This window comes from Thalassophryne amazonica, chromosome 13, assembly GCF_902500255.1.
Source record: "Thalassophryne amazonica chromosome 13, fThaAma1.1, whole genome shotgun sequence".
NCBI classification, from domain to species: Eukaryota; Metazoa; Chordata; class Actinopteri; order Batrachoidiformes; family Batrachoididae; genus Thalassophryne; species Thalassophryne amazonica.
The window spans coordinates 19602202-19627959 of NC_047115.1; the positions used below are offsets into that span (position 1 = coordinate 19602202).

General features: G+C 40.8%; 1 protein-coding gene and 1 long non-coding RNA gene across 2 annotated transcripts in view; one reads left to right on the top strand and one right to left on the bottom strand.

Moving 5' to 3' along the window:
- Positions 1-20290, top strand: part of LOC117523329 (calcium/calmodulin-dependent protein kinase type II subunit gamma-like) — a 212723-nt gene extending 192433 nt beyond the window's left edge. The window contains exons 15-22 of the mRNA XM_034184812.1: positions 2530-2607; positions 5430-5474; positions 7900-7945; positions 16459-16587; positions 17012-17087; positions 17255-17349; positions 18079-18330; positions 19887-20290. Coding sequence (XP_034040703.1) covers positions 2530-2607; positions 5430-5474; positions 7900-7945; positions 16459-16587; positions 17012-17087; positions 17255-17349; positions 18079-18311 — 702 coding nt within the window. The 3' untranslated portion in view covers positions 18312-18330; positions 19887-20290. The remainder of the gene's footprint in view (positions 1-2529; positions 2608-5429; positions 5475-7899; positions 7946-16458; positions 16588-17011; positions 17088-17254; positions 17350-18078; positions 18331-19886) is intronic.
- On the bottom strand, positions 1771-22573 carry LOC117523330. The gene is made up of 3 exons (XR_004564479.1): positions 22074-22573; positions 11776-11784; positions 1771-1781 (listed from the first exon to the last, which is right to left on the bottom strand). It is a non-coding gene; the product is annotated as an uncharacterized LOC117523330 (long non-coding RNA).
- Positions 22574-25758: the final 3185 nt, after the last annotated feature.

Here is a 25758-nt window from a genome sequence, read left to right on the forward strand (position 1 = left end):
CGGGCAGAAACGTCTGTGACGTGTTCTGTGCTGGTTTTTGCCATGTCCGATTGTTGTTGGATTTCCAGATTCCATCCAACATCCCTGCATCCTCTCGTGTCATGAGAGCCACCCCGACCATTTTCACACCTGATAGATATTCTCTTTCTCTCTCCCACACATACACTGCATACATGCATTGCTTCCCAATGATCTCCTTTCTGTCTGACACTTCGGCCTGCGGATAAAATCGGGCATTTCATCTTACACATCCACATCCCTGACCATCCATCATCTTCCCCTGTGGGAAATTAAACTCCATCTTTTCTTCCTCGCTTTGTCTCTTGCTCACCGCACTCACACTCCTCATCTGTTTCCGACTTCACATACTGCAATGATATTTAATCCTCTTAAATTTGGAATGCACTGGTTTGAAACACGGGATCTCTATCAGTGCAAATGCAGACCTATTAAACAGATTAAGTGTCAACCAGATGTGACCGATCTAGATTAACTGCTGACCTCTACGTCATACTTTCAAATATGTTGCTGTTGTCATCTGTTTTCCACTTGGTCGTCTTTACAGTGGACAGATTATAATCAGTAATCTGTGCTCCTATGAGTCAGCAGGTGGCGCTACGGAAGAGCCAGTTATGTTTGTGGTGTAACTGTAAGGTTAATATTATCGTACACTAGTTTCTTCATTCCTTTCTGGGGAAGAAGGAAAAAATGGATTATAGTAGTAATAGTTTTTGAGAACTGCCTACTCCAAACAAAATTACCGTACAGTACCATACTGTTTGTATTTCTTAATGATTGATGTAAATAAAGTCCAAGACATAGTCATTGACTTTGAAATGTTCGTGTACCTCCTCCCTCTTTTCTTTTTGAATGACATAAGGCAAATAAAATGTGGAAAGCCCAGCGGTGTGTAAAGTTTCTAACTCCGATGTATATCATGGCGTTTTCACAGCAGATGCATGTGGCTCAGAATGGTTCTTCCAGCTTTGTGGAAGGTCTGCAGTTGATGCAATGTCTACAGCATAGACATAATGTGATATAAACATCTTCAATCATGAATATAATGTGTGTATATTAGATGTAACGAAATGTATCTTATATGTGCCATTTAATATTCATTGTTAGCCGTCTCATTTTCACTTCAAAGCCCAAATTCCTGCAACAAAAATAGACCACATCTTTATCATTTTTCCACACCTTATAATTGCAATTTCTTCTTTCACGCACACACAAATGTGCATGACATGGTGGGCAATAGAGGCCACAGCACTAACAAATACAGAAACAAAAAATGCCTGCATCAGAACAGTTGCATCAGAAAAATGTCCTCCAAATTGAGAAAACACTTGCAGTTGTAGAGAAGACAAACAAATGCCATCTGCAGCACATGCAACAACAATTGGAGGTCTGTTATCAATACCTGTCTGCAGAGCTGAGAAAGTTTATTTCTGTTATTGATGTTTTTTTACTTAAACAAGCCATGTTTTCATGTTTTATTATTTTATTTGCAATCCACTGAAGAGTGGAAGTCATTAAAGCCCTCCAGCAGTAAACCGTGTTGTGAACATTTGCAAAACAGTTGCGTTTTTGCATTTGTGTGAATTTGCAGAAGACAAACTATCAAATTGTTCCATGTGTTGCATGTTAAATACATTTTCTCATTTTTCAAGACATTTGCTGATGCAACTACCTGTTGCTGGAATTGATGCAGGTGTTTGTTGTATTTGGAAGTGTTGTGGCCTCTAATCGAACACCATAGTATTTTGTCATTTAATATGAAGCTAACGTTAGATTGTGCTTAAAAATTCAAAGGGTGTTAAACCGTAAAGAATAGTTGGTGTAGTTACATTAAATGGGTATGTGTGTTAAACATTTTCTCCTGCATCATCATCACACTTTGCACGAGTTAAATGTGGGAAATAACCACATGAATACAGGCTTTTGTTCATATTTTAAAAAACAAAGCCTTTCATCAAAGTCTTTCACTGTATGCACAGACCCGGACTGGTAATCAGTGTTATCATACGCTTTATTTTCTGAACCATTTATGAAACATAATCTGGCAGTGGGTAGAAGAAAAAAAGAGGTCAGTCAGACAGTGGAGTACTCCTCGATATGGTGCTGTTTTACATGCAAACCTCAGCTCTTATTTTCTAAAGTGCTGACAAAATACTTCCAAACTGGAAAGACATTCATTGTTTTAAAATGCATGTGGTGTCAGTCGTTGTTTTGTTTTATTGTGCAGTGACTGCAGACGTAGTCAACAACACCTGTGGGACTTGAACTCTGCGATCTCTCAAATCACAGCAATCAAAAGAATATATTACTTAGTGGATTTAACATTAGGAAGTTATGAAGACAAGAAAAGACAGGGCTAGCGTGCAGTAATATGGAGGTAAACCTCTGTAGGTGTGCAGGCCTGTACCTGCATACTGATCCCAGAGTGTGCAGTTTAAGATTAAAATCCCAGAGCTGTGTTGGTTTAGCAGAGCAGTGAAAGTCATTTTGTGTTGTGCTTCTTTGCTCCAGTCGCAGGGAAACAGCAGTAAAAACAGTGTAGTAAACAGCAGCACCAAAGACAGCAGCATGTCATCTTCAGCACCAACGGTACCTCCTTTCTGTTTGCTTCCTCTCACGTTGCTTTTTAAGCCACTATTTCTTTCACTTTGATCATTGAAACGTTTACATCATCTCCATCTTCCTGTCACATTCTTTATTAAGAGAATTCCCACTTTTCTGCAGTCTGTCTCCTTCTCTCTTCCTTCCTCCTTATGATATGTCTTTGCTCCTGTTTGGAACACAAACTTTGATGTTGGCGGCGCTCATGATGACTGTTAATTAAAACTATTGGTTTGTGGCTTCTGCTGCTTCTCCTTGGCTCATGTTTTACCCAGCATCCTGTAGATTAACTCGTATATAGATTTTACACAGTGTGTTACGCTGACAGGTAGACAAATGACTTTCATTTTGTGGTACATCAGCAGACACTTGAATCAAGTTCTGCTTAGCGTGAATGACTGTCACCTGAGCTTTGAAGTAGCACAGGGTTATTGCAATTTTGTGGAGAGTAGAGCTTGAAAGCTCAAAGGGTGAAGTCATAGCACATCAAAAAAAAATTTTTTTTTTTAAACAAATTGCTATTCTTTTTGCTAAATATCATTAATGAGGATTTCTGGATAAAACATAAGCTGGAATGGATGACAAACAGATGGGTCATAACGGACTATCATGCTTTGTGTTATCATATTTATAACTGGTTTATATGCATTATGCAATGTTACTATGAGGGTTGAGCAATTTTCTTTCTTATTTAAACCACATAAAGTGATGCCAAAAGTATCCCCTGACCAGTTATTGCAATAATACTTTTCAGTGATTATAAAGCAGAAATAATGAGGCATCAGAGGACTGATGGAAACAGGGATATATCCTTGTCCAATAGCTCATGTTACTAATCAATCACAAATATTTTACTGATCAATATGCACTTCAGATCATCTCTCTAGCCCTACAAGTTGTGGAGATATAGCAGAAAATGTGTTTTTTGCACTGTTTTTGTTGACCTGAACCTTGATGTTTGTCTGATCCTCTCCAAAAGTTTATCATCTCGAACTGTCTGCCCAAATTTTTATTATTATTATTATTATTATTATTATTTGTTCATAGACACAGACACACAGGACAGATTACAATACCCTGCTTCACCAATGCACAGGATAATAATATTTTGATCTATCTAGATGTGATACTAAGTAGACTTTAGAATACTGCTCTACATAGCTATACTTGTTTTGTGATTTGAGATCTAGCTGCTCAGTAACATCACTCTGGCAGTTCAGCTGAGAGCAAATAATATATTTTTGAAAAAGAAAATCATAACGTAAACACGTTCTTTGTTTGGTATAAACATAATCATACAATCACATGATATGAAGACTGTGCGGAAGAATCACAGATAAACAAAGCAGAATTCCATCACTGCATTCATCATGTCCATTTATCAGAGCATCTTGTTGTATACTATCATATAATATTGAATTATCCTTTTCAGTGATTTCATAATTCATCTGGTTGTCTTTATTCATGGTGGCCTTTTTTGTATTGATGTATTTTGTCAAAGCTGAATGCATACCACTAAATTTAAGCACATGGCAAACTAACCAAGGTGTCCAAAAGTGGATAAAGAATCTCGACGAAAATAAAAGCCACGAGGATTGCATTCAAACGTGTTCAGTGTGAACTCCTATTAATCTCGTGTCAGTGAAGGGGCTACATGCTCCAATGTTGGCATCCATCAGATCAGAGCAGAGCAGAGTGTCTGTCTAACTAAAGGTGAAAGATGAGGGTGCTTTGAGGAGAATTGCTTTATGACTCAGTACTTCATAATTCCTGTTTGCTTTGTGCTGATTGTTTCCGTGGCGGGGTCACGGTTGAGGATGGGGAGTGCAGAGATATCCGCACAGACAAAATCTCCTCAAACACACCATATCTGATGCTGCATTCACATCATATGCTGTAAGAACATAACTTCACAAGAAGGTGAATTCTCTTGTTAAAAAATTACACACGGATTATTAAAGGCAGTCTACTGCAGATGTGGTTATGTGATTGAAATAATGCAAATTTCCTCCTCAAATCACTTTTTGCTCTGTCATGATGCTCTGTCATGCACAGCCTAATGGGCATTGCACAAGTGCATTTGAGGGCATGTCCATCTGAACTTTAATTAGATGGTGTGTAATCTGTGTGTGTCTCCGTGCTCGTGCTTGAGCTTCGATGTGACTTTAAACACGGACAAATACAGTATTGTTCATATGAAGTGAATGCAGCAGATCACAAACAGTTCGTGATACCATCACAAAATGCGCCACATTTTCATAACGGTATTACGAATTCATTTTGTGATGGTATCACAAAATGCGGAGTGATGTGGTTGTGGGTCTGTGAGGGTTATGGTTAGGTGGAAAGGGTAGGGTTAGAAATACTAAAATAAAAATAAAACATTACGTCACGAAAATGTGACACATTTGGTGACAGGAGCATTAAAAAAACAAAAAACGTGAGACTGGACAGAACACACACATACTGGACAGACCCTCAAAGAACCGTCGTCCTCAGTCAAGACCCCGCTGGTGAATATCTGTGTGGCTCTCCTGAGAGTTCATTGCTGTTTTCACACATTTTGAATTTCTGAATCTGAAGCCACAATGCAGCTGCTACTGGATTCACTCGGGGCGTCATCTGTATGATCACCTAAATCCTTCATAGCCTCTGTACAGCAGATCCTGTGCTTTTTTTGTTTGTTTGTTTGTTTTGGTGTGCATACATTTGTGTTTAGTCATGGAATACACTTGTATTCCCTGGCATCTCCCATGGTGTCCCTATCTCATCCCGTCCCTGCATGTTAAAGTGTCTCCTACCTCCCCCAGGAAGCCCAGACAACTGTCGTACACAACCCAGCTGACGGCACGAAGGTAAGGCGCTTCTTTTGCCACCACTAGCAACAGCCATTACTAACACTGTTGAGTGAGTCGTGGAGGATTTCTCCACGGATTCTGCACGTTGCTGTTAAAACAAGTGTGACAGCTACAGATGGTGATGCATTAAAGGAAAATCCCACACAGTAGTGGTGGGCAGTGCACCCGTGGCATACTCAGCAATAGTGTGATAGTGCACCACAGTATGGATATAGTTCATTCATTCATTCATTTTCTGATGTTTATCTGAGTCCAAGTTGTGGTAGCAACAGAATAAGTAGTTCATCCCACACTTGCCTATCCTCAGGCAAGTCCTCTAACTCTTCCCGTGAGATCCCAAGGCGTTCCCAAACCAGCTGGGAAATATAATCCCTCCAGTGTGTCTTGGGTCTTCCCCAGGGCCTCTTCCCAGTTGGACATGCCTGGTAGAACTCTCTTGGGAGACGACCAATGGACATCCTTACGAGTTAAGTGAACCACCTCAGCTGGATCCTTTCGATGCAAAGAAGTAGCAGCTCTACTCAGCGTCCCACCCGGACAGGTGAGCTTCTTACCCTGTCCAGGAGTGTAAACCCAGATACCCCACAGAGGAATCTCGTTTCCGGAGCTTGTATCTGTGGCTTTTTTCTTTCTGTCATTACACAAAATTCATGACCATAGGTGAGAATAGGAGTGTAAATCGACTTGTAAATTGAGAGGCTTGCCTTTTCGTTCAGCTTTTTCTTTATCATATCAGTCCGGTACAGCGTCCGTAAAACATCAGAAAACTAAAGATAACAGCAAATATCCATTAATTTTGAAATCAATAATAATTTAGGTGCATCTGAAGCTCTATTCAACACTGCAGCAGACAGGCTGTGATGGTACCCCCGCCTCCCATACCTTAGAGCTGCACATGTGTCAGAGCATCTGTTAAATATTTTTCTAATGCATGTAACAATGTAGTATATAAAGTCCTGTTCACATGAAGAAATAGCAGTCATAGAAATACTGTTTACACTGTGATGCTTTTGTGTAAGCCAGCGGACTTTTTCACTGCTCTGTTTAAGCCTTAATGATCATTAAAATAGCAATGGATTTGGAGAACAATTAAAACGGTATAAAAAATGTTTGATTTGTGAATATTTTAATCCAAATTTTAACTTTGAAGGAGCAAGTTTGAAAATAAAAATAGTCCAGGTACAGTTCTTCCTCAAATAAGAATTATTAAAAGGGGACATATAGTGCAGAACCAGTAATACCGTTAATTAATTTTCTACACCCGATTACTCCAGTTAAGGGTCATGGGGGTGTTGCAGCCTGTCCCAGCAGTTACAGGACGTGATGTGGGGTACACCCTGGACGGAACGTCAGTCTGTAGCAGGGCCACATGTAGACAGACAAACACATTGACACTTGCATCAACAGCATCTGTCTTTGGAAGTGAGAGGAAGTCAAAGCACCCAGAGGGAATCCATGCAAACACGGGAAAATATGCAAACTCCACACAGAACGAACCAGGTGAGAAGCGATCCCAGCACCTTCTCACCGTGAGGCAACAGGGCTAACCATTAATCCACCGTGCTGCCTGATATAATACCGTCACCCATAATTTTATTTTTAAGTTATATCGCCCAAATCAACCACCTACTGTTATTGTCCACCTCAAGCCTGCAGCTCCTCCAAGACTAGAAGAGGGTGCGAATGTGACCTTAGTATGCCTCGAGTGGAGAAGGATCACTCCCTATCTTTAACTGTATGGTAACATGGGTACTCATATTTATCCAGTCATGGTTTCCGATTTTTCTTTAGTCTTTCATCTGAGTCGTCACCTTTTTGTGGATCTAATATGAGCTCTGTGCATGTTTTTATTTCCCCTCCTGATCCCCAGAAGGGATTTTGCATCAGACTAATTTTCTTTGAACTCCTAAAATCGGCTCACTTTGGCTGTGGCTGCATTAGCCAGCAGAATGGTGCACCATATCACGCAGCATCTTTAACACTGTTCATTTTGACTTAATTATCACCCAACTGCCACACTGCTTTCAGTGCCAGTTTAATGCACAAGCTTGCCAAAGATGTGTATCACTGAATAATTCACATGCAAATTGTGTTGCACAGTTTCCTTCACACTGGCATCCTCTCAGGAGGAAGTTACACACTAACTTGCACTTACCCTGTGCACATGAACTTTTCCACCCTAGAAGCTGCTCACACACTTTGCTTTGATATGCGCTTCCCCTCACTGATGTTCTGGCTGGTTTGTGCTCCTGGGAGGGAGTTGTCCATCTGTCCCAGTGTCCCAAAAGTCTTCCAGCTCCACCTCACTTGATGATTTCAAAGAAATTTTGTCATTTCTCTTTTTATCCTTTTATGTCTCCCTCTTTCCATCCATTCTTCTCTTTCCCTCTCTGTCTTTATTTCAACCCTTTTGTTTTGGCAGGGTTCCACAGAAAGCTGTAATAACACAGAAGAGGAGGACATGAAAGGTAGGAAAGGTACTTGTCCAACTTTTTTATCTCTTCTGCATGCTTATGTTTGTTCAGTATTACTGTTTTAATGCCTGGAGGGGAATCATACACGATTCCATCAATTTTTAGGGAAGAAAAATGAAAATCTGAAGCAAAACACGTTTATCATGTTTGTGATTTTTGTGACATTGTCAGGTCAGTACATAATACTACCTGGTACCGGTGGATGTCAGGCTGTGAGGTTGTTAATTATCCCTGATTATGCTTATGATTTTTATTAGCAGAATCTGTTAAGTGGCCTTAGAGTTACATTGTTTCTTTATGCAGATGATGTGATTCTTTATTCAGAGTGCATGGCTGAGCAGTTGTCATGAGATCCCTATACAAACAAGCCCATTGGACCGGTGTGAACTGGATGACAGGCTACAACTCCTGCCACCTGGATGGGACTGTGACTGAGCATTGACTGTAACCAGTCCATCACTGGTTACAGTCATAGCTCGTATCCATTTACAGCTGGATGGACTGAGACAATGCAGATGAAGTGTCTTGTTCAAGGACTTTGATTGCATCATAGGAATAATGAAATCAGAAGATTACCAAAGCATTTTAGAGTAAAATGCATTGCCCAGTGGTAGAATTTGATATTTGAGGTGAAGGTCTTGAGTGTTTCAACAGGAAAATGACTCTCAACACATGTCCAACAGTACAAATGAGTGCTTGTAAAGCAAAGAATGGACAGTTTTTTAAGAAATGAATCCTGACTGAGTGATGCAGTGATAGTTATTAACACCCTCCCACCACCATGTTAATAACTATCACCATTTTGTGCACCATTTTTCTAATTTTAATTTTTCTCATTTTAATAAAAAAAAAGTTTCCTACCATGAGTTTGTCAATCTATTTGTCCTGCATTTGTTCATAAAATTTTGTAAGGATCGGACAATCCGCTTGCCAAGTACAGTAGTGTTCAGAATAATAGTAGTGCTATGTGACTAAAAAGATTAATCCAGGTTTTGAGTATATTTCTTATTGTTACATGGGAAACAATGTACCAGTAGATTCTCACAAATCCAACAAGACCAAGCATTCATGATATGCACACTCTTAAGGCTATGAAATTGGGCTATTAGTAAAAAAAAAAAAAAAGTAGAAAAGGGGGTGTTCACAATAATAGTAGTGTGGCATTCAGTCAGTGAGTTTGTCAGTTTTGTGGAACAAACAGGTGTGAATCAGGTGTCCCCTATGTAAGGATGAAGCCAGCACCTGTTGAACATACTTTTCTCTTTGAAAGCCTAAGGAAAATGGGACATTCAAGACATTGTTCAGAAGAACAGCATAGTTTGATTAAAAAGTTGATTGGAGAGGGGGAAACTTATACGCAGGTGCAAAAAATTATAGGCTGTTCATCTACAATGATCTCCAATGCTTTAAAATGGACAACAAAAAAAAAGACGCGTGGAAGAAAACGGAAAACAACCATCAAAATGGATAGAAGAATAACCAGAATGGCAAAGGCTCACCCATTGATCAGCTACAGGATGATCAAAAACAGTCTGGAGGTACCTGTAAGTGCTGTGACAGTTAGAAGACACCTGTGTGAAGCTAATTTATTTGCAAGAATCCCCCGCAAAGTCCCTCTGTTAAATAAAAGACGTGCAGAAGAGGTTACAATTTGCCAAAAAACACATCAATTGTCCTAACTGGCCTCTGTCTCCTGAAGGAGACAGAGACAGCTATAGAGGTGCAAAGTACAGATTTAGCAAGGAGGTGGCAAAGGCTAAATCCATGTACAGTTCACGTCTGCAGCAAAGGTTCTCTGCCAACGACTCAGCCTCTGTGTGGAGGGGGTTGAAAGAGATCACCAACTACAAGCCCAAAGCACCTCGTTCTATTGACGACCTGAAGCTGGCCAACGACCTGAATGTCTTCTATTCACGCTTTGAAGACAAGGACTCACACCTTCCCACCCCCCACACAACTGGATATTCAAACACCCTGGACCTCCCCCCTCTCACCGCTGCCCTCCCCCCGTTGCCCTCTCCGTCCAAGAGGAGGACGTGAGAAGACACTTCAAAAGGTTGAATCCACGTAAGGCCCCGGGCCTAGACTGTGTCTCTCCTGCCACCCTGAGACACTGTGCTGATGAGCTGGCCCCGGTCTTCACGGGGATCTTCAACACCTCCCTGGAGTCATGCCATGTTCCAGTCTGCTTCAAGTCCTCCATTATAGTTCCAGTCCCCAAGAAACCATGCATCACTGGACTTAATGACTACAGGCCTGTGGCTCTCACATCTGTAGTCATGAAGACCTTCGAACGCCTGGTTTTATCCCACCTGAAGTCCATCACCGAACCCCTCCTGGACCCCCTGCAGTTTGCCTACAGAGCCAACAGGTCTGTAGATGACGCCATAAACCTGGCTCTGCACTCCATCCTGCAGCACCTGGACTCCCCAGGAACCTACGCTAGGATCCTGTTTGTGGACTTCAGCTCTGCATTCAACACCATCCTTCCGGCTTTGCTCCAGGACAAGCTTTCTCTGCTCCACGTGCCCGACTCCACCTGCAGGTGGATCACAGACTTCCTGATGGACCGGAGTCAGCATGTGAGGCTGGGAAAGAATGTCTCGAACACTCGGGCTCTCAGCACAGGATCTCCACAGGGCTGTGTCCTTTCCCCTCTGCTCTTCTCCCTGTACACTAACTGCTGCACCTCCAGCCACGACTCCGTAAAGCTCATCAAGTTTGCGGATGACACCACCTTCATCGGACTCATTTCGGATGGGGATGAGTCTGCCTACAGGAGGGAGGTGGACCGGCTGGTGACCTGGTGTAGCAGCAACAACTTGGAGCTCAACGCCCAGAAAACAGTGGAGATGATCGTGGACTTCAGGAAAGCCACAGCCCCCCCGCCCCCCCTCGCCCTCACCAACAGCCCCATCACCACTGTGGACTGTCACAGCTTCCTTGGCACCACCATCACCCAGGACCTCAAGTGGGAGTCAACCATCAGCTCCCTCATCAAGAAGGCCCAGCAGAGGATGTACTTCCTACGGCAGCTGAAGAAGGCCAAGCTGCCTGTCCAGCTGATGGTGCAGTTCTACACGGCCATCATCGAGTCCATCCTCTGCTCCTCCATCACGGTGTGGTACACCGGGGCCACAGCCAGGGACAGACACAGTCTGCAGCGCATTGTGGCCTCTGCTGAGAAGGTGATCGGCTGTAGCCTTCCATCTCTCCATGACCTGCACGTCTCCAGGACTCTGGGCCGAGCAGGTCGGATCACAGCTGACCCTTCTCACCCTGCACACAGTCTATTCAAACCACTCCCCTCGGGCAGGAGGCTACGGTCCATCCGGACCAGAACCTCCCACCATAAGAACAGCTTCTTCCCCTCTGCCGTTAGTCTTATGAACTCCTCATAACTCAGTGACCTTAACCTTAACTCTGTCACTTTATCATTTTATCACGGGTCACTTTAGACAATGTACTTTGGTTTTAATTGCGCTCCTCCCACTGCACTGTTTTTTTTCTGTTCCTCTTTCTTTCTGTTTTTCTGTTGCACACAGCCTTTCATATTTCATATGTCATTTTTTATCTTATATTTTGTCTTATTTTGGCACATATTGTATATTTTATCTTAGCATTTTATATTGCTCTCTGTTTAATGTTGCACCATTATATCGAAGCAAATTCCTAGTCTGTGAATCCTGTTCATTGGCAATGGCAATAAACTTCTTCTGATTCTGATTCTGATTCTAAAGAGAAGTGGAGGAATATTTTATGGACTGATGAGAGTAAAATTGTTCTTTTTGGGTCCAAGGGCCGCAGACAGTTTGTGAGACGACCCCCAAACTCTGAATTCAAGCCACAGTTCACAGTGAAGACAGTGAAGCATGGTGGTACAAGCATCATGATGGGCATGTTTCTCCTACTATGGTGTTGGGCCTATATATCGCATACCAGGTATCATGGATCAGTTTGGATATGTCAAAATATTTGAAGAGATCATGTTGCCTTATGCTGAAGAGGACATGCCCTTGAAATGGGTGTTTCAACAAGACAATGACCCCAAGCACACTAGTAAACGAGCAAAATCTTGGTTCCAAACCAACAAAATTAATGCCTCACAGATGTGAAGAAATCATGAAAAACTGTGGTTATACAACTAAATACTAGTTTAGTGATTCACAGGATTGCTAAAAAAAAAAAGCAGTTTGAATATAATAGTTTTGAGTTTGTAGTGTCAACAGCAGATGCTACTATTATTGTGAACACCCCCTTTTCTACTTTTTTTACTAATAGCCCAATATGACTAAATACTAATATGACCGAGTGGGGTCATAAATAACCCCACTCGGTCATATTAGTCGCTAAAATAGATTGGTTGCTTGAGGGTTAAAAGAGCTTGAATGTGTAGCACTCAAAGAGTGTCAAAAACTACCATCAGACATGTTCAGGAAACTTATAGATGGCTACAAGAAATATTCAAAGGACTGTTATAGTTGTCAAAGATTCTGCAATCAAATATTAGTGTAGGCTGCCAATAATTGTATATTTTATCAGATTCAGGTTGCTTAAAGTACAAGTAGTGAACCATTCATTTCATTGGTTCACCATTACTTCCCATATGAGGGCACCTGGGCTTCTGTCTGCTTGGCTTTCCTGTCACACATCACTTAAGCTTTTAATTATTAGTCTTTAGCCCAGGGATGAACCTGAAGGCCTGCAGGGGAATGAGCTAGGCCAAAAAGATCTGCAGCTTTCCAAAAAAATAGTTAATCTAGTTACTTAAAGCAGCTTTCTGTAGATTTGCTGACATTAGACCAAGATCTCTTGAGGATATGATCACAGACATGGATACAAATGTGGGTCTTCCTTTAGTTTACTCTCAAACACCCTGAACTCCTGGAAGTGCCCAAAGGAAAGGCATCAAGGACTGAGTACATGTTTTCACACTGATTTATAAGATCAACGTGTCGCACTGTGAAGTAGTTCCTGTTGTTGTCTTCCACAAAGTGATAATGCTCATGGATGAGGCTTCTGAGAGGTTGCCGACCGCAGCACATAAAAGAGCATGTTTGTCCAGCATCTTATTCTTAAGGCACCTTGACACTTCCATGCATTTAACCCCCACACTTCCATGCAATTTGTTGTGCTATTGTGACCCGCTTTGTCCCGCTGGACGCTGCGTTATATAAAATAATTGCTTTGTAGCAGATTAATCATTTGCTCTCGGAACTTGGCTGATGAAACCACCTCTAATCAATCGCTCCCGGAAACACAGGAATTTTCTACAGTTGCAGCTGTTCTCGTGCACTTCATGACAAATATTGTAAAATACAAATATTTTAGAATATTTATATTGTAATGGCTTGGTACAACAGTTGCATTTTCATTCCTTCTTATGAGTATCTGTAAAATTATATCAATTATCATAGCTTTAACATCTCGTCATAATCATTCAGATGAGCTGCGCTGTGATGCGCGTCATAGTGTTTTTGAATATTTTGCTAAATGTTCACGTGTAGTTCACAAAATGAATGCATGCCAGAGATTTTGAACATTTCAAAATTTTCTTTGCCCACTTGCATGTAGCCGTTTACGAGTTTACAATGAGCTTACTCTCTGGCACCAGTACCAGCTTTATGAAAACCCTGTTGTTTTAACGTGCATGCTGTGTGCTCATGCACATTTTATAATTGTAAAACAACCAATATTAAAAGTTCTTTCTCAAAATATTTTACTTTTTTTCTGTTTGCAAGTTGAAAATTTTTGGAATTCTCTGATTATTTAGGGAATTTGTAACAGTCCTGCGTCCTATATCAGGAAACAAAATCTTACGCTAGATACCAAGAGTATGTTAAGGCAAGAAATGCTGCCAACAAAAAAAACAGGGCAGCAAAAAGAGAGTTTGAAATAAATCTCTGTGAACGGGTCAAAAAGAACCCCAAGTCTTTTTACATGTATGTAAATAATAGGACTAAAAACAGGTTTACTATCGAAAAACTGAAAAATGAAAATGGCATGTTTATTGACGACGAAGAAATTGCTGTTGAGCTAAATCGTTTTTTCCCAGTCGGTCTTTGTGAATGAAGAAGACAAAAGCCTGATCTGGTTTAATGACTTTATGAAATGTATTTACTGCGAAACAGTATGTGATCCCTTTAATTTTTACGGTCAAATTGTTGAATATCATGTTTTAGATGACATATTTTTCTTACCTGAAGACGTGAAAAGGTTGTTGCTTCAGATGAACCCTAATAAGTCGATGGGTCCAGACGAAATACATCCTCGAGTTCTCAAAAAGTCAGCTGAGACGATCTATTTACCCTTATTTTGCATTCTTAGACAATCTCTTGATCACTGTAGACTCCCTGATACTTGGAAGCGGGCTAATGTGACCCCAATTTTCAGGAAAGGTGAAAAGACCGTCACAGGCAATTACAGGCCTGTGAGTGTGACATCACAGGTTTGCAAATTATGTGAAAAAATCATTCAAGATAAGCTTGTAATCTTTACAGAAAAAGTGCCCTCGAACGATCAGCATGGTTTTCAAAGGAGCCGATCCTGTCTCACCAATTTACTTGTTACTCTTGAAGAATGGACACAAATGTATGACGAGGGCTTACCCTTCAACACCCTGTATCTCGATTTTCGAAAAGCATTTGACTCTGTGCTGAGTGCCAGATTAATTTACAAATTCCGAAAGTACAGTATAGAAAGAAGACTTTGTAATTGGATAGAAAATTTCATAAGCGACAGGGAACAGAGAGTTTGTATGAATGGTGTGACGTCCTCTTGGATGAAGGTCACCAGTGGCGTCCCCCAGGGATTGGTCATAGTGCTGATACTGTTCTTGCGATTAACGATTTGCCATGTGCAATAAAGTCAAATTATAAAATCTTCACCGATGACAAGAAGGTGTATCACCCTATCCTTTCTTTAGCTGATGGAGAAGACCTCCAGTCAGGCATAGACAGTCTCATGGCTTGGTCTGAAGAATGGCTGCTTGGGTTTAATGAAGGAAAATGCAGACTTCTCCACATTGGTAGAAAAAAATCCATGTTACGATTATTTTACGAATGAAAAACAATTAGAAGTAGTTTCAGAAGAAAGAGACCTAGGAGTGTTGATTTCTAAGGACCTATCCTTTTCCCGTCACATCGCTCTTTCGGCAGCTAAGGCCAGTAGAATTTTTGGGATGATAAAAAGGGCCTTTTTGTTTATTGACAGAGACTTCCTTCTTCTTTTGTATAAAACGTTCATTCTTCCTCACCTTGAATATTGTGTGCAGGCATGGTCACCATATTTGCAGAAAGACAAAAATATTTTAGAGAAAGTACAGAGAAAGGCCACTAATTTGGTTCCAGAATTTAAAAATTTGCCTTATGAGGATAGGATCTTGCAACTGGGTCTCACAAGTCTTGAAGACAGATGAACCCGAGGTGATTTGATTGAAATATATAAAATTTTGCATGGCTTTGAGAATGTTGACCCCACTGTATTTTTCAAAATGAGAAGGCATACTGGCCTTAGAGGCCATGAATTGTGCTTGGAAGTTAACAGATCTAGATTGAATGTGAGGAAAAATTTCTTTAGTAACCAAGCAGTAAAGATTTGGAACAGTTTGCCACCTGAAGTGGTCTTATCCTCGAGTATAGATATTTTTAAAGCAAATTATGATTTGTGTTACAGTATAATGAATGCCAACAGATTTTAAAATTGTTAATAGCTGTTTTTATTGTTATGTTATGATGTGTCTTTATATACAATCATGTATACAAATATTTTACACAATAAAATGAATTACGAATTATTATTATTATTGTTTATCCACCTCTGCATGCCTTCTTTTAACATGCATGCTGTATGCAACAGGTAATGATGCACCAATCCATCCATTAGTCTGTGGAAACTTATTTACACATTTTTAATCATTTTAAAATTTCCTGTTTTCACAGTGATGCCAAAGTGAGAAATTGTTACTTTAAGGGAGACAAGACTTGCAGTTTGAAAACTTCAGCTAAGATTTAGCTGTTTTAGAAAAAATTGTGTGCTACGTATGTTGTGTTGATGGTGGCAGTAGCTACCTGTGAGGGTGCTGGTGCAGACAGTCCAACTTTAACCCAGTTCGGTGCCGCTGAAGAACAGATCCGGGTCCCGTCTCCTCTCCTCCCAACAGCCTGTAAGTCACCAGCTGTTTAATCCTCCATCTGAGTGCTGTGTCCTTTTGTTCTTTGGCACTCAAACCCTATGCTCCATGAGCCCCAAGCCAATGTTGGGGGACTAAACAACACTTGCAATCCAGTCTCAGTAGAGACTGGATTGCAAGTGTTGTTTAGGTCCCCTTATTGGCACCTAAAACCTGTTTGTTCCATGGACTGCTATTAGCACCTTACTGTTCCTCTCCTCTTTTGCTGCCATCTGCTGGCCCTCAGACCTCACTGCAGGCTGCACATATGCACGTTGATGTTTTGAGCAAACAGAATTTTGTTTTATTGCGATGACATGACTGTGCCTGCCTGCAGCTGCTCCCGTGCAAGAGCCTGCTTGCAGCATCATTGCCCCTGTAGTTCAGCCCGATCCGGCTCAGAGCTCCAGCCTTGAACCAGAGTCCACCTTGTCTGTCCCAACAGGCAGCAACAATGCTCAGCAGAGTAAGTGCCAGAAGTGTGCAGTGTGCCCAAAAGCTTCCTCCTTTCTAGAATTCTACTTTCCTTGCAGGGCTTCATGCCTCTTGTTGGCAGAAAGCTCTAGATGACTTTAGAGGTGGGGAGAAAAAAGAAAAGTCTCTGAGATCTTATCAGAGAGCATCATGTAAATCTTTAGCGTCTGCCTCTGTGTGAGCTGTTTTTTGCATAACGTGTGGAGGATCTTGCAGTGGGTTTTGTTGTTATGGATTGAGTGAAAGCTGTCTGCACAGATGTCCCTCAGGACAATCTCAAGTTTTCATCTTCAAGCACTTATTGTGAGTGCCATATTGTGGAGTATCAACAGGAGAAGCACAGGAAGTAGGTTTTTCCTTTTTGGCGTGCAGCTTCAAATAACTTTTGACTCTTTGTGATTGTCATTGTGTTTCAGCTCGTAAACAAGAGATAATAAAGATGACGGAGCAGCTGATCGAAGCCATCAACAACGGCGATTTTGAGGCTTACACGTACGTTTGCAGCAATTTGCTTTAATGTGTTTTAATTGTTTGATGCTCTCACCAGCTTCCATGGAAAAAAAAATTCTTTGACTGTAAACAACTTGCCGTGCCTCTGTGAAAGTCTCGTCATGTTGAACATCATTTAGGACCAAAAGTCAAACTTGTGTCTGTGACAGGAGAATCTGTGACCCCGGCCTGACGTCTTTTGAGCCAGAGGCTCTTGGGAACCTGGTGGAGGGAATGGATTTTCACAAGTTCTACTTTGAGAACTGTAAGTTGTTCATCACTAAGTGCATTTATAAATGTCTGATAATAGTTTGGTTCTCAGACAGGAGCTTATCTTGTGGAATCTGCAGTCATTTGGTGTTGAGTTTAGTTTAAACTAGAGATCTGTGCTCAAGCTCACAAAAATTACCTGCTGGCATATATTATATATATGTAGGTGGTTGTAAATCTTTACTGATAAAACACTTGAATTAATAGGTTGGTCAACCCCTGGAAGTGTAATTGACCAATATCACGTATTATAAAAAATAACAAAAGTCCAGTCATCTCTGCTTCAGGATGTTGGTCTGGAATTATTTTCCTTCTTGCGCGTCTTTATGTAGTGTCCTACTATTATGTGGTGTTTCATTGAAATCCACCAATCTTGTGCTTACAAATTCATGCACAGGCAGACAAGGTGATTCCTATGGAACCCATATCCCAAGTTTTTGTATCCAGGGTATAGATTTGCGTCATTAAAGCTCATTAAGTTTTTAAGCTTGATAGTTACTGAGCAATCTGAGAGATGAAAAAGGCAGAGATGATTCGGTCCTAATCGCGTCATTACACCCGTGCTCTACTTAAATTGTGCATTCATGCAAGTGGGCTAATTTGTGTGCAAAAACTTTGTGTAATTTGCATCTTCTCCAGCACATTTTGAGAGGTGATGCAGTTCAAATATGTGTGTTACATTTTGACATTTGCGCAATCTAAAGTCACATTTCCATCCAAACAGTGCTGAGTAAGAACAGCAAGCCCGTGCACACCACCATCCTCAACCCCCATGTACACCTGATCGGCGAGGATGCTGCCTGCATTGCCTACATCCGCCTGACGCAGTACATCGACAGCCAAGGACGACCGAGGTCCTGCCAGTCGGAGGAGACGCGCGTGTGGCATCGCCGCGACGCCAAGTGGCTCAACGTGCACTTCCACTGCTCAGGAGCACCGGCTGCACCCCTGCAGTGAACTAAGAAGCTAGGCGCAGGTAAAGTCACAGCACAACCTGATGTCTTCAGTATCCGTTTTATGTTCGGCTGCTGAATCTCTTTGCACGGCTTATTTGGATCTTCTGGGCGTTTTATGTTATGCAGCTTTTCCTAGAAGCCTTGAGGCAGTAAAGTTTTATTATCTGATCTTCTTCCGCTTATTTGAGTGAGTCCCCGCCCAGCACTCATCCCATGTTTGTTTTAAACCTGAGGCCGAGGTGTCGGTTCAGTTTACTGGAGGCCCTGAATGAAAACGTAAACGCTGGCAGTCTGTAAGTAGAAGTAGCATAACATGACTAAAGCCTCTTTTCCACGAGGAACTGTTGACATTTATAGTGAATAATCTACCCGGCAACAGTCTTCATGCGTTTTGCAGACTTGGAAAAGGTGTACGACCAGGTACCCCGAGGTGTTTTGTAGGAGGTGCTACTATAATATTTGGTACGTGGTCCACAGCAATGTATGATTCAGTCTCTTTACAACCGAGGTAGGTGCTGTGTCTGCATTCTCTGCATTTCATCAAACCTGTTGCCGGTGGGTGTTGGACTCTGCCAGGGCTGTCAATGCTGTTTGTGATTTTCAAGGACATGACTTCAAGGCGTGCTCGGGGATTGGAGGGTGTCCAGTTTGGTGACCTCAGAATTGCATCAGAGATGCAATTTTTGTTGGCTTCATCAGACAGTGACCTCCTGTCTCAAACCTGAGCGGGTTTGAGGCAGACTCTAAAGTGACTGAGATGAGGATCAGCACCTACAAATCTGACACCATGGTCCTTTGTCGGAAAAGGGCCATTTGTTCCCTCTGGGTGAGAGGAGAGCTTTTGCCCCAAGTGAAAGAGGCCACGTATTTTGAGGCCTTGTTAGTAAGTGGAGTAAGATGGAGATCGATAGATCGTTCTGAGGTCAGGGAGATGCTGTCCTGGGTCACCATGGTGAAGAAAGAGCTGAGCCAGAAGGCAAAACTTTCAATTTCCCAGTGGATTTATGGTCCTGTCCTCACCTGTGGTTGTGAACTTTGGGTAATAACTGAGAAAACAAGCTCCCAGGTCCACGGGGCGGAAATGAGATTCCTCCATTGGGTATCTGGGCTTACACTCAGGGACAGGTGAGAACTTTGAACTTCCACCAGGGACTTGGGAGTAGAGCTGCTGTTTCTTCACATTTAAAGAAGCCATCTTAGGTGGTTTGGGCATTTAGTGATGATGCCACCTGGTCATCTCCCTAGGGTGGTCTTCCTGGCACATCCAACTGGGAGGAGGCCCCAGGGAAGAATCAGGACACACTGGGGGGATTATATTTTCCAGCTGTCTTGGAAACTCCTCTGGATCCCCCAGGAAGAGTTAGAGTACTTCGCCGAGGATAGGGAAGTGTGGGATGAGCTGCGTAGTCTGCTGCCACCATGAACCGGAAAAGCGGCAGAAAATAAATGAGTGAAAATTTTAATTGCAGGAGTGGAAACTGCAGACTCGTGGCTCTTCCTGCACAAATGATGTCATAAAGACAACCACCACACTAACTGCTACTTTCTGTTTGTTGTTTGTTCTTGACTTCCTCAGCTTTGCCTGAACTCTGAAGCTGTTTGGAGCATTTAATCTCCATGGTTGGATTGGTGCCTGGATCCTGGCTGCTTGGAAAGGTGGAAAAAAATAGAAAAAATACACACACAAAAGAGGGGAAATGCATCACGATTTTAAAAAATATATATTATTAACACAATAAGAACAGATGGATATGTCAATGTGTGACTGAATGAATGAGCGACACCGATCCAGTCCAACCCTCGCTCGACATTGGGGGCCAGGCCGCGTGCAGGAGCCCCGCCCCTTCCTGCAGATGGTGCATGCTTCTGATGGCTACACTGGGCTGACCACGCCTTGGCCCTTCTCTCCCACAGCCTTTATTCTGCCGTCTTTGTTTTGTACGCTGTCTGGAAAAGTATTAATATGTAAAAAAAAAAAAATTATATATAAATAAATAAATATATATATATATATATATATATATATATATATATATATATATATATATATATATATATATATATATATATATAAAACAAGAAAATAAATTCTAAGGGAACATTACATGCAGAGAAGGGGCAAAGAAAAAGTGTTTTTCTTTGTGTCTCCAGAGAAACTGCAGAATTTACTTTTAAAAGGAGTTTTAATGCATTTATGAGGAAGTGCACTCCTTAAAAATGTGCATACAGAGTGGGGACGAGTCGTCAGATGTCACTGAAGGGACCTTTATTTTTTGTCTTTTTTATTATTCTGGTGTTATTAAACTGTTTTTAATCATCTGAATGATGTATTTTAAAGTATTGTGCTCTAAAGAAAACCTTTGAAACAAAAGTGGATCTTTATTTAACAGATGTGTATACATAGATATTTATACAGGAGATGATGTGTTGGTGGTGTGTGCTTTTGCTCGAGCGTGTGCGTGTTTTGTTTTTTTCCCTGTAAGTACAAACGCACGTGCACGCCACTCCGCTGCCGTTCGGGTTGAGCTTCAAGACAAAACATCGATGCGACACATCCTAAAGTTGCAGAAATTGCAGAAAATGTTTAGCTTTGAACACCAGGAGACGATATTGGTCGATATCATCTGGAGCTCTGCCTGTAAGCACTAACACTTAGCCAACGTTTTCCTTTGTGTGTTTAGTGTTTGCGCATAAGTTTTTGTTTTTTTCTTTTTAATAAATGGCCTGTACTGTTTTCAGACTCGATGCTGCCGTGTCCTTTCTGCAGCTTAGGAGTCTTTCATACCTTCATCATTCCCAAATCCCACCTTGATGCTTACAAGCTCCCGCCACGTTTTTTTTTTTTTATTATTAACGTGACCTTCGGTCGCCGTCTTGGTCGCACCGCTCCACGTGATGATAACGTCAGCGTTACGCCTGTCTCTCTTGTTCCAGTTGTGTTCTTAAATCTCGTGTGTGTTGTCCGTCTTGCTGTACTTCAGTGTGAAGTCCTGACTCTTTAAGAAAATGAAATAAGTAAATAAAAATAAATAAGCATGTTTTAAAATGATACGTGGGGGAGAGTGAAAGGTTTCCCAAGAGGGTTTTGGGAATTCATGAAGATTGGCCTATTTTTGGTTTAAGTGTTGGTGTTTTGGTGTTTTATGGATTTTTTGTTGTTGTTTTTTAGCAGTGATTTTTAAAAAAGAAAAAGAAAACTGGGCATTGAAAGGAGCGTGGGCTCACACTGCCACAATCCTACTGAGCCCGCACACAATCACAAACTGTCACAACTCAGACCATCACACAAGCACGTGATCAAATATTTTCCCTTTAATGAAGAGAAAAGAAACATATCTGTTGGTTCTTTCACCATTTCGTGAACGTCTGTGCTTCTCTGTCATGTCTCATGCTGGTGGCACACACTCTTGAGTTTTTTTTTTTTAGTCTTTTATTTTTTTTGAACTGTTATTCGTATGTGAGCCCTGCCTCCCCCCACGTGTCCACCACCTGCTTTGAGTGCTTTGAGTGCTGTGACATATCTGAGATGAAAACTGTGCTCCACTGTTTTTACACCACCACGCGTTGTGAAAGTGCTGAATCTGTGATTTGTTTTCCTTATTCGTTTATTTTTTATGGCTCTGAGAGGATTGTGTGATTATATTTCATGATGTGAGCTCATTGAAAGGGATGAAAAGAGAACGGGAAGTGAGAAAAGACAACAGTGAGTTTACCAAAGTGTTTGCACAGTTGGATCAAGATGAACATTTTTTTGGATTACTACGAATCTTATAGTGTTTACAATTTAAATACTTGCTACATAGATTCTAACACTGGAGACATTTCTGAGTCTTTTTGTATCTTATTTTCTTAAAGCTACAGTGTGCAGGATTTAGTGTCATCTAGTGGTGAGGTTGCAGATTACTGTCGCTGGTCATGATTTTGCTTCTTTGGTGACGGGGATTCATGCTCCATTGCTTTTTCGTGTGACACAATGTGTATGATCTGTCATCTGATAAAAATGATGGATCTCACACTTAGTAACGTAAACTAGCAACAAGCAGACAGAATATAAGGGAGCAACCACCGATTACTCTTCTTTCTTTTTTCCTTCAGTCTTCCGGCCGAGCTGAAAATACATTCCTTATGGGTCTCCATGAGGGTGTCTGCTCCCATGTAGATATGAAGGGCTTATTCTAAACTTATGAAAACACACCCACTCATAATTATACACTTAAGCATAAGCATCTGATGCTTATGAATGCTATATTCCATTTCTGCTAAATAATTCTACACTCTGTAGCTTTAATCAGTTTAAAAAAAAAAACAAAACGGTTTCCTGCAAGTAGCAGTTTGCAGGCAGAGAGAGTCCTCTGTGACGTCAGACTCAGAAGTATAACGGTAATTATTTGCATGCAAAAATAAAATAAACCCTGAATTTCAGGGCTACACGTACATGAATATTTGCTCAGATGGATATGTGCTTATTATGAGCGCTTGCCTGACGTTTGTGCACCACTCTGATACATTTTGGTGTAATTTAAGCATTAAAAATGTTTGATAGGCCAAATGTCAGGGTTGCATGCTTTAATGGTTACATTCTCGTTTCGTGTTGTAATTATAGCCGTCTTTCTCTGCACAGTGCAGCTCACACTACAGACTTTAAATCCAACGTGTTTGTTCAGAAACCTTAAATACGTCCCGCAGTAAAAGTCACCTTTGCACAAAGCTGCCCGAAATTTCCATCTTGGACTTTTCATTCTGAAGTGAATAAATTCCTGATAATGTCACTTAATACATTTGAAGAAAACAGGGTATTGAACAGGTTTCAGTTTTGCATATAACCTTTGACCAAATATCTCATTACTCTCATGGACTACAAAGGGATAAATCACAGCTTTCTGCAAGTCTTTACTTCATATCATTTTGGTTCCAAATGCATACGTGCACAGAACTTTTAATGCCACAGTTCAAATACTTTGGTTCTCACTTTGTTTATTTTGGGCTGACAGAGAAAGAGATCCTTCAAGTGCTCAGCAGATGTTGGAAAGGTTGAACTGCAATGTGATAGGCAGTTTCACAGATGGAAGAAATATGCATGTCTACTTTCTGCTAATATTTCACTGTTTACTTGATAAAAGAAATGGAATCTATGTTATTTGCATCCTCGAGGTTATGAAACAGCTCCGTCTGAGGTATCCAAATAAAGTGTTATCACATAAAAGATTAGCAAAAAGCCTTAGCTTGTATGTACCCCTTTGTATTGAAATGTATTGCATTGTAACCACATACTAAGGGGGCTACAAATGTCTGTAGACTGAGTCTCAATTGGATGCTGGATTTTTGCATGACCATAATAAAAATCATACATTGAAAACTATCTCATCTGTTTGGATGGTTGTTCTTCATAGCTCTGTTTTTCATGGAAGAAGATTTAATTTAAAAAAGATAGCATGTCAGTTTCCTGTCCTTCGGTTATACAGTAAGACATTTTTAAACTTGTAACATCAGGAAAATCATTTTTAAGTGTGAAATAAAAGTTTTCTGATTAAAGGTGGTATCTCTTTCCAAAACATATGCACGTAGAAATTTTAGCTCCTGAATTTGTCCACAAACAAAGAATTGGAAGGGCTGCACAGAAATAGAGGTTCAAATATCAGTTTTATAAAAAATACTTGCTTTTGTGTGAACAAAGACAAACCACTGTTACCTGAGGGAAAAAGATGGAAATTGGGGAAAAGGTTGGGCAGTGGGTCTATGTAATTAGAGTTAAAAAAAAAAAAAAATAAGCTAAATACTCCAAACAAGGTCAAAACTATATAATGGAGATCCAATGACTGTGATTTATATGCAAACAAAAAGTTTGTTGCTGTAGCATTTTTTTTAACATATGCTTCAGCTACCTTGCTTTTTATGATGCACAAATCAACCAGGACAGTCAAAATATGTTTTTATATTTAGTAACATTAAATAACAGCTCATATATATATATATATACACACACACACATTTTATGTTTGTATTACTTTTAAATGAATGACATTTATTTTTTCCTCAAAATTCTACACACAATGCTCCAGAATGACAATGTAAAAAGCTTTTTTTTTTAAAGATTTTTGAAAATTTATTAAAAATAAAATAACTAAGAAATGTAAATGAAGCTCAAAATTGAACTCAAGTGCATCCTGTTTCCACTGATCATCCTTGAGATGTTTGTACGGCTTAATTGGATATGATCTGTATAAACACACACCTGTCAACATACATATAAGGTCCCACAGTTGACAGTTCATGTCAGAGCACAAACCAAGCATGAAGTCAAAGGAATTCACTGTAGACCTCTGAAACAGGATTGTCTTGAGGCACAAATCTGGGGAAGGGTACAGAAACATTTCTGCTGCTTTGAAGGTCCCAATGACCACAGTGGCCTCCATCATCTGTAAGTGGAAGAAGTTCAGATCCACCAGCAGGACTCTTCCTAAAACTGGCTGCCCGTCTAAACTGAGTGACCAAAAACCTGATGGTCACTCTGTCAGAGCTCCAGCATTAGACAGAAGCCACTCCTTAGTAAAAGGCACATGGTAGCCCAAATGGAGTTTGCCAAAAAGGCACCTGAAATACTCTCAGACCATGAGAAACCAAAATTCTGTGGTCTGATGAGACAAAGATTTAACTCTTTGGTGTGAATGCCAGGTGTCATGTTTGGAAGAAACCAGGCACTATCCCTAGAGTGAAGCATGGTGGTGGCAGCATCATGCTGTGGAGATGTTTTTCAGCCGCAGGAACTGGGAGACTAGTCAGGATTGAGGGAAAGATGAATGCAGCTATGTACAGAGACATTCTGGATGAAAACCTGCTCCAGAGTGCTTCTGACCACAGACTGGGGCAACAGTGACCCAGAGCATACAGCCAAGATATCAAAGGAGTGTTCAACTCCTCAGGACAACTCTAAATGTCCTTGAGTGGTCCAGCCAGAGCCCAGACCTGAATCTGATTGAACATCTCTGAAGAGATCTGAAAATGGCTGTGCACAGATGTGAACTATCCATCCTGGTGGCGCTTGAGAGGTGCTGCAAAGAGGAATGAGCAAAACTTCCCAAAGATAGGTGCACCAAGCTTGTGACATCATATTCAAGAAGACTTGAGGCTGTAATTGCTGCCAAAGGTCCATCAACAAAGTTTTGAGCAGCTGGTGTGACTACTTATGTACATGTGATTTCGTAGTTTTTTTTTGTTGTTGTTGTTTGTTTGTTTTTAATGAATTTGGAAAAAAAATTTAAAAAAACTTTTTCATGTCATTATGAAGCGCTGTGAGTAGAATTTTGCAGGGAAAAAATTAATTTACTCTGTTTTGGAATGTGGAAAAAGTGAAACACTGAATACTTTCTGGATGCACGGTACATACAGTATATATATATATATATATATATATATATATATATGTGTGTGTGTGTATATGTATAGAGAGA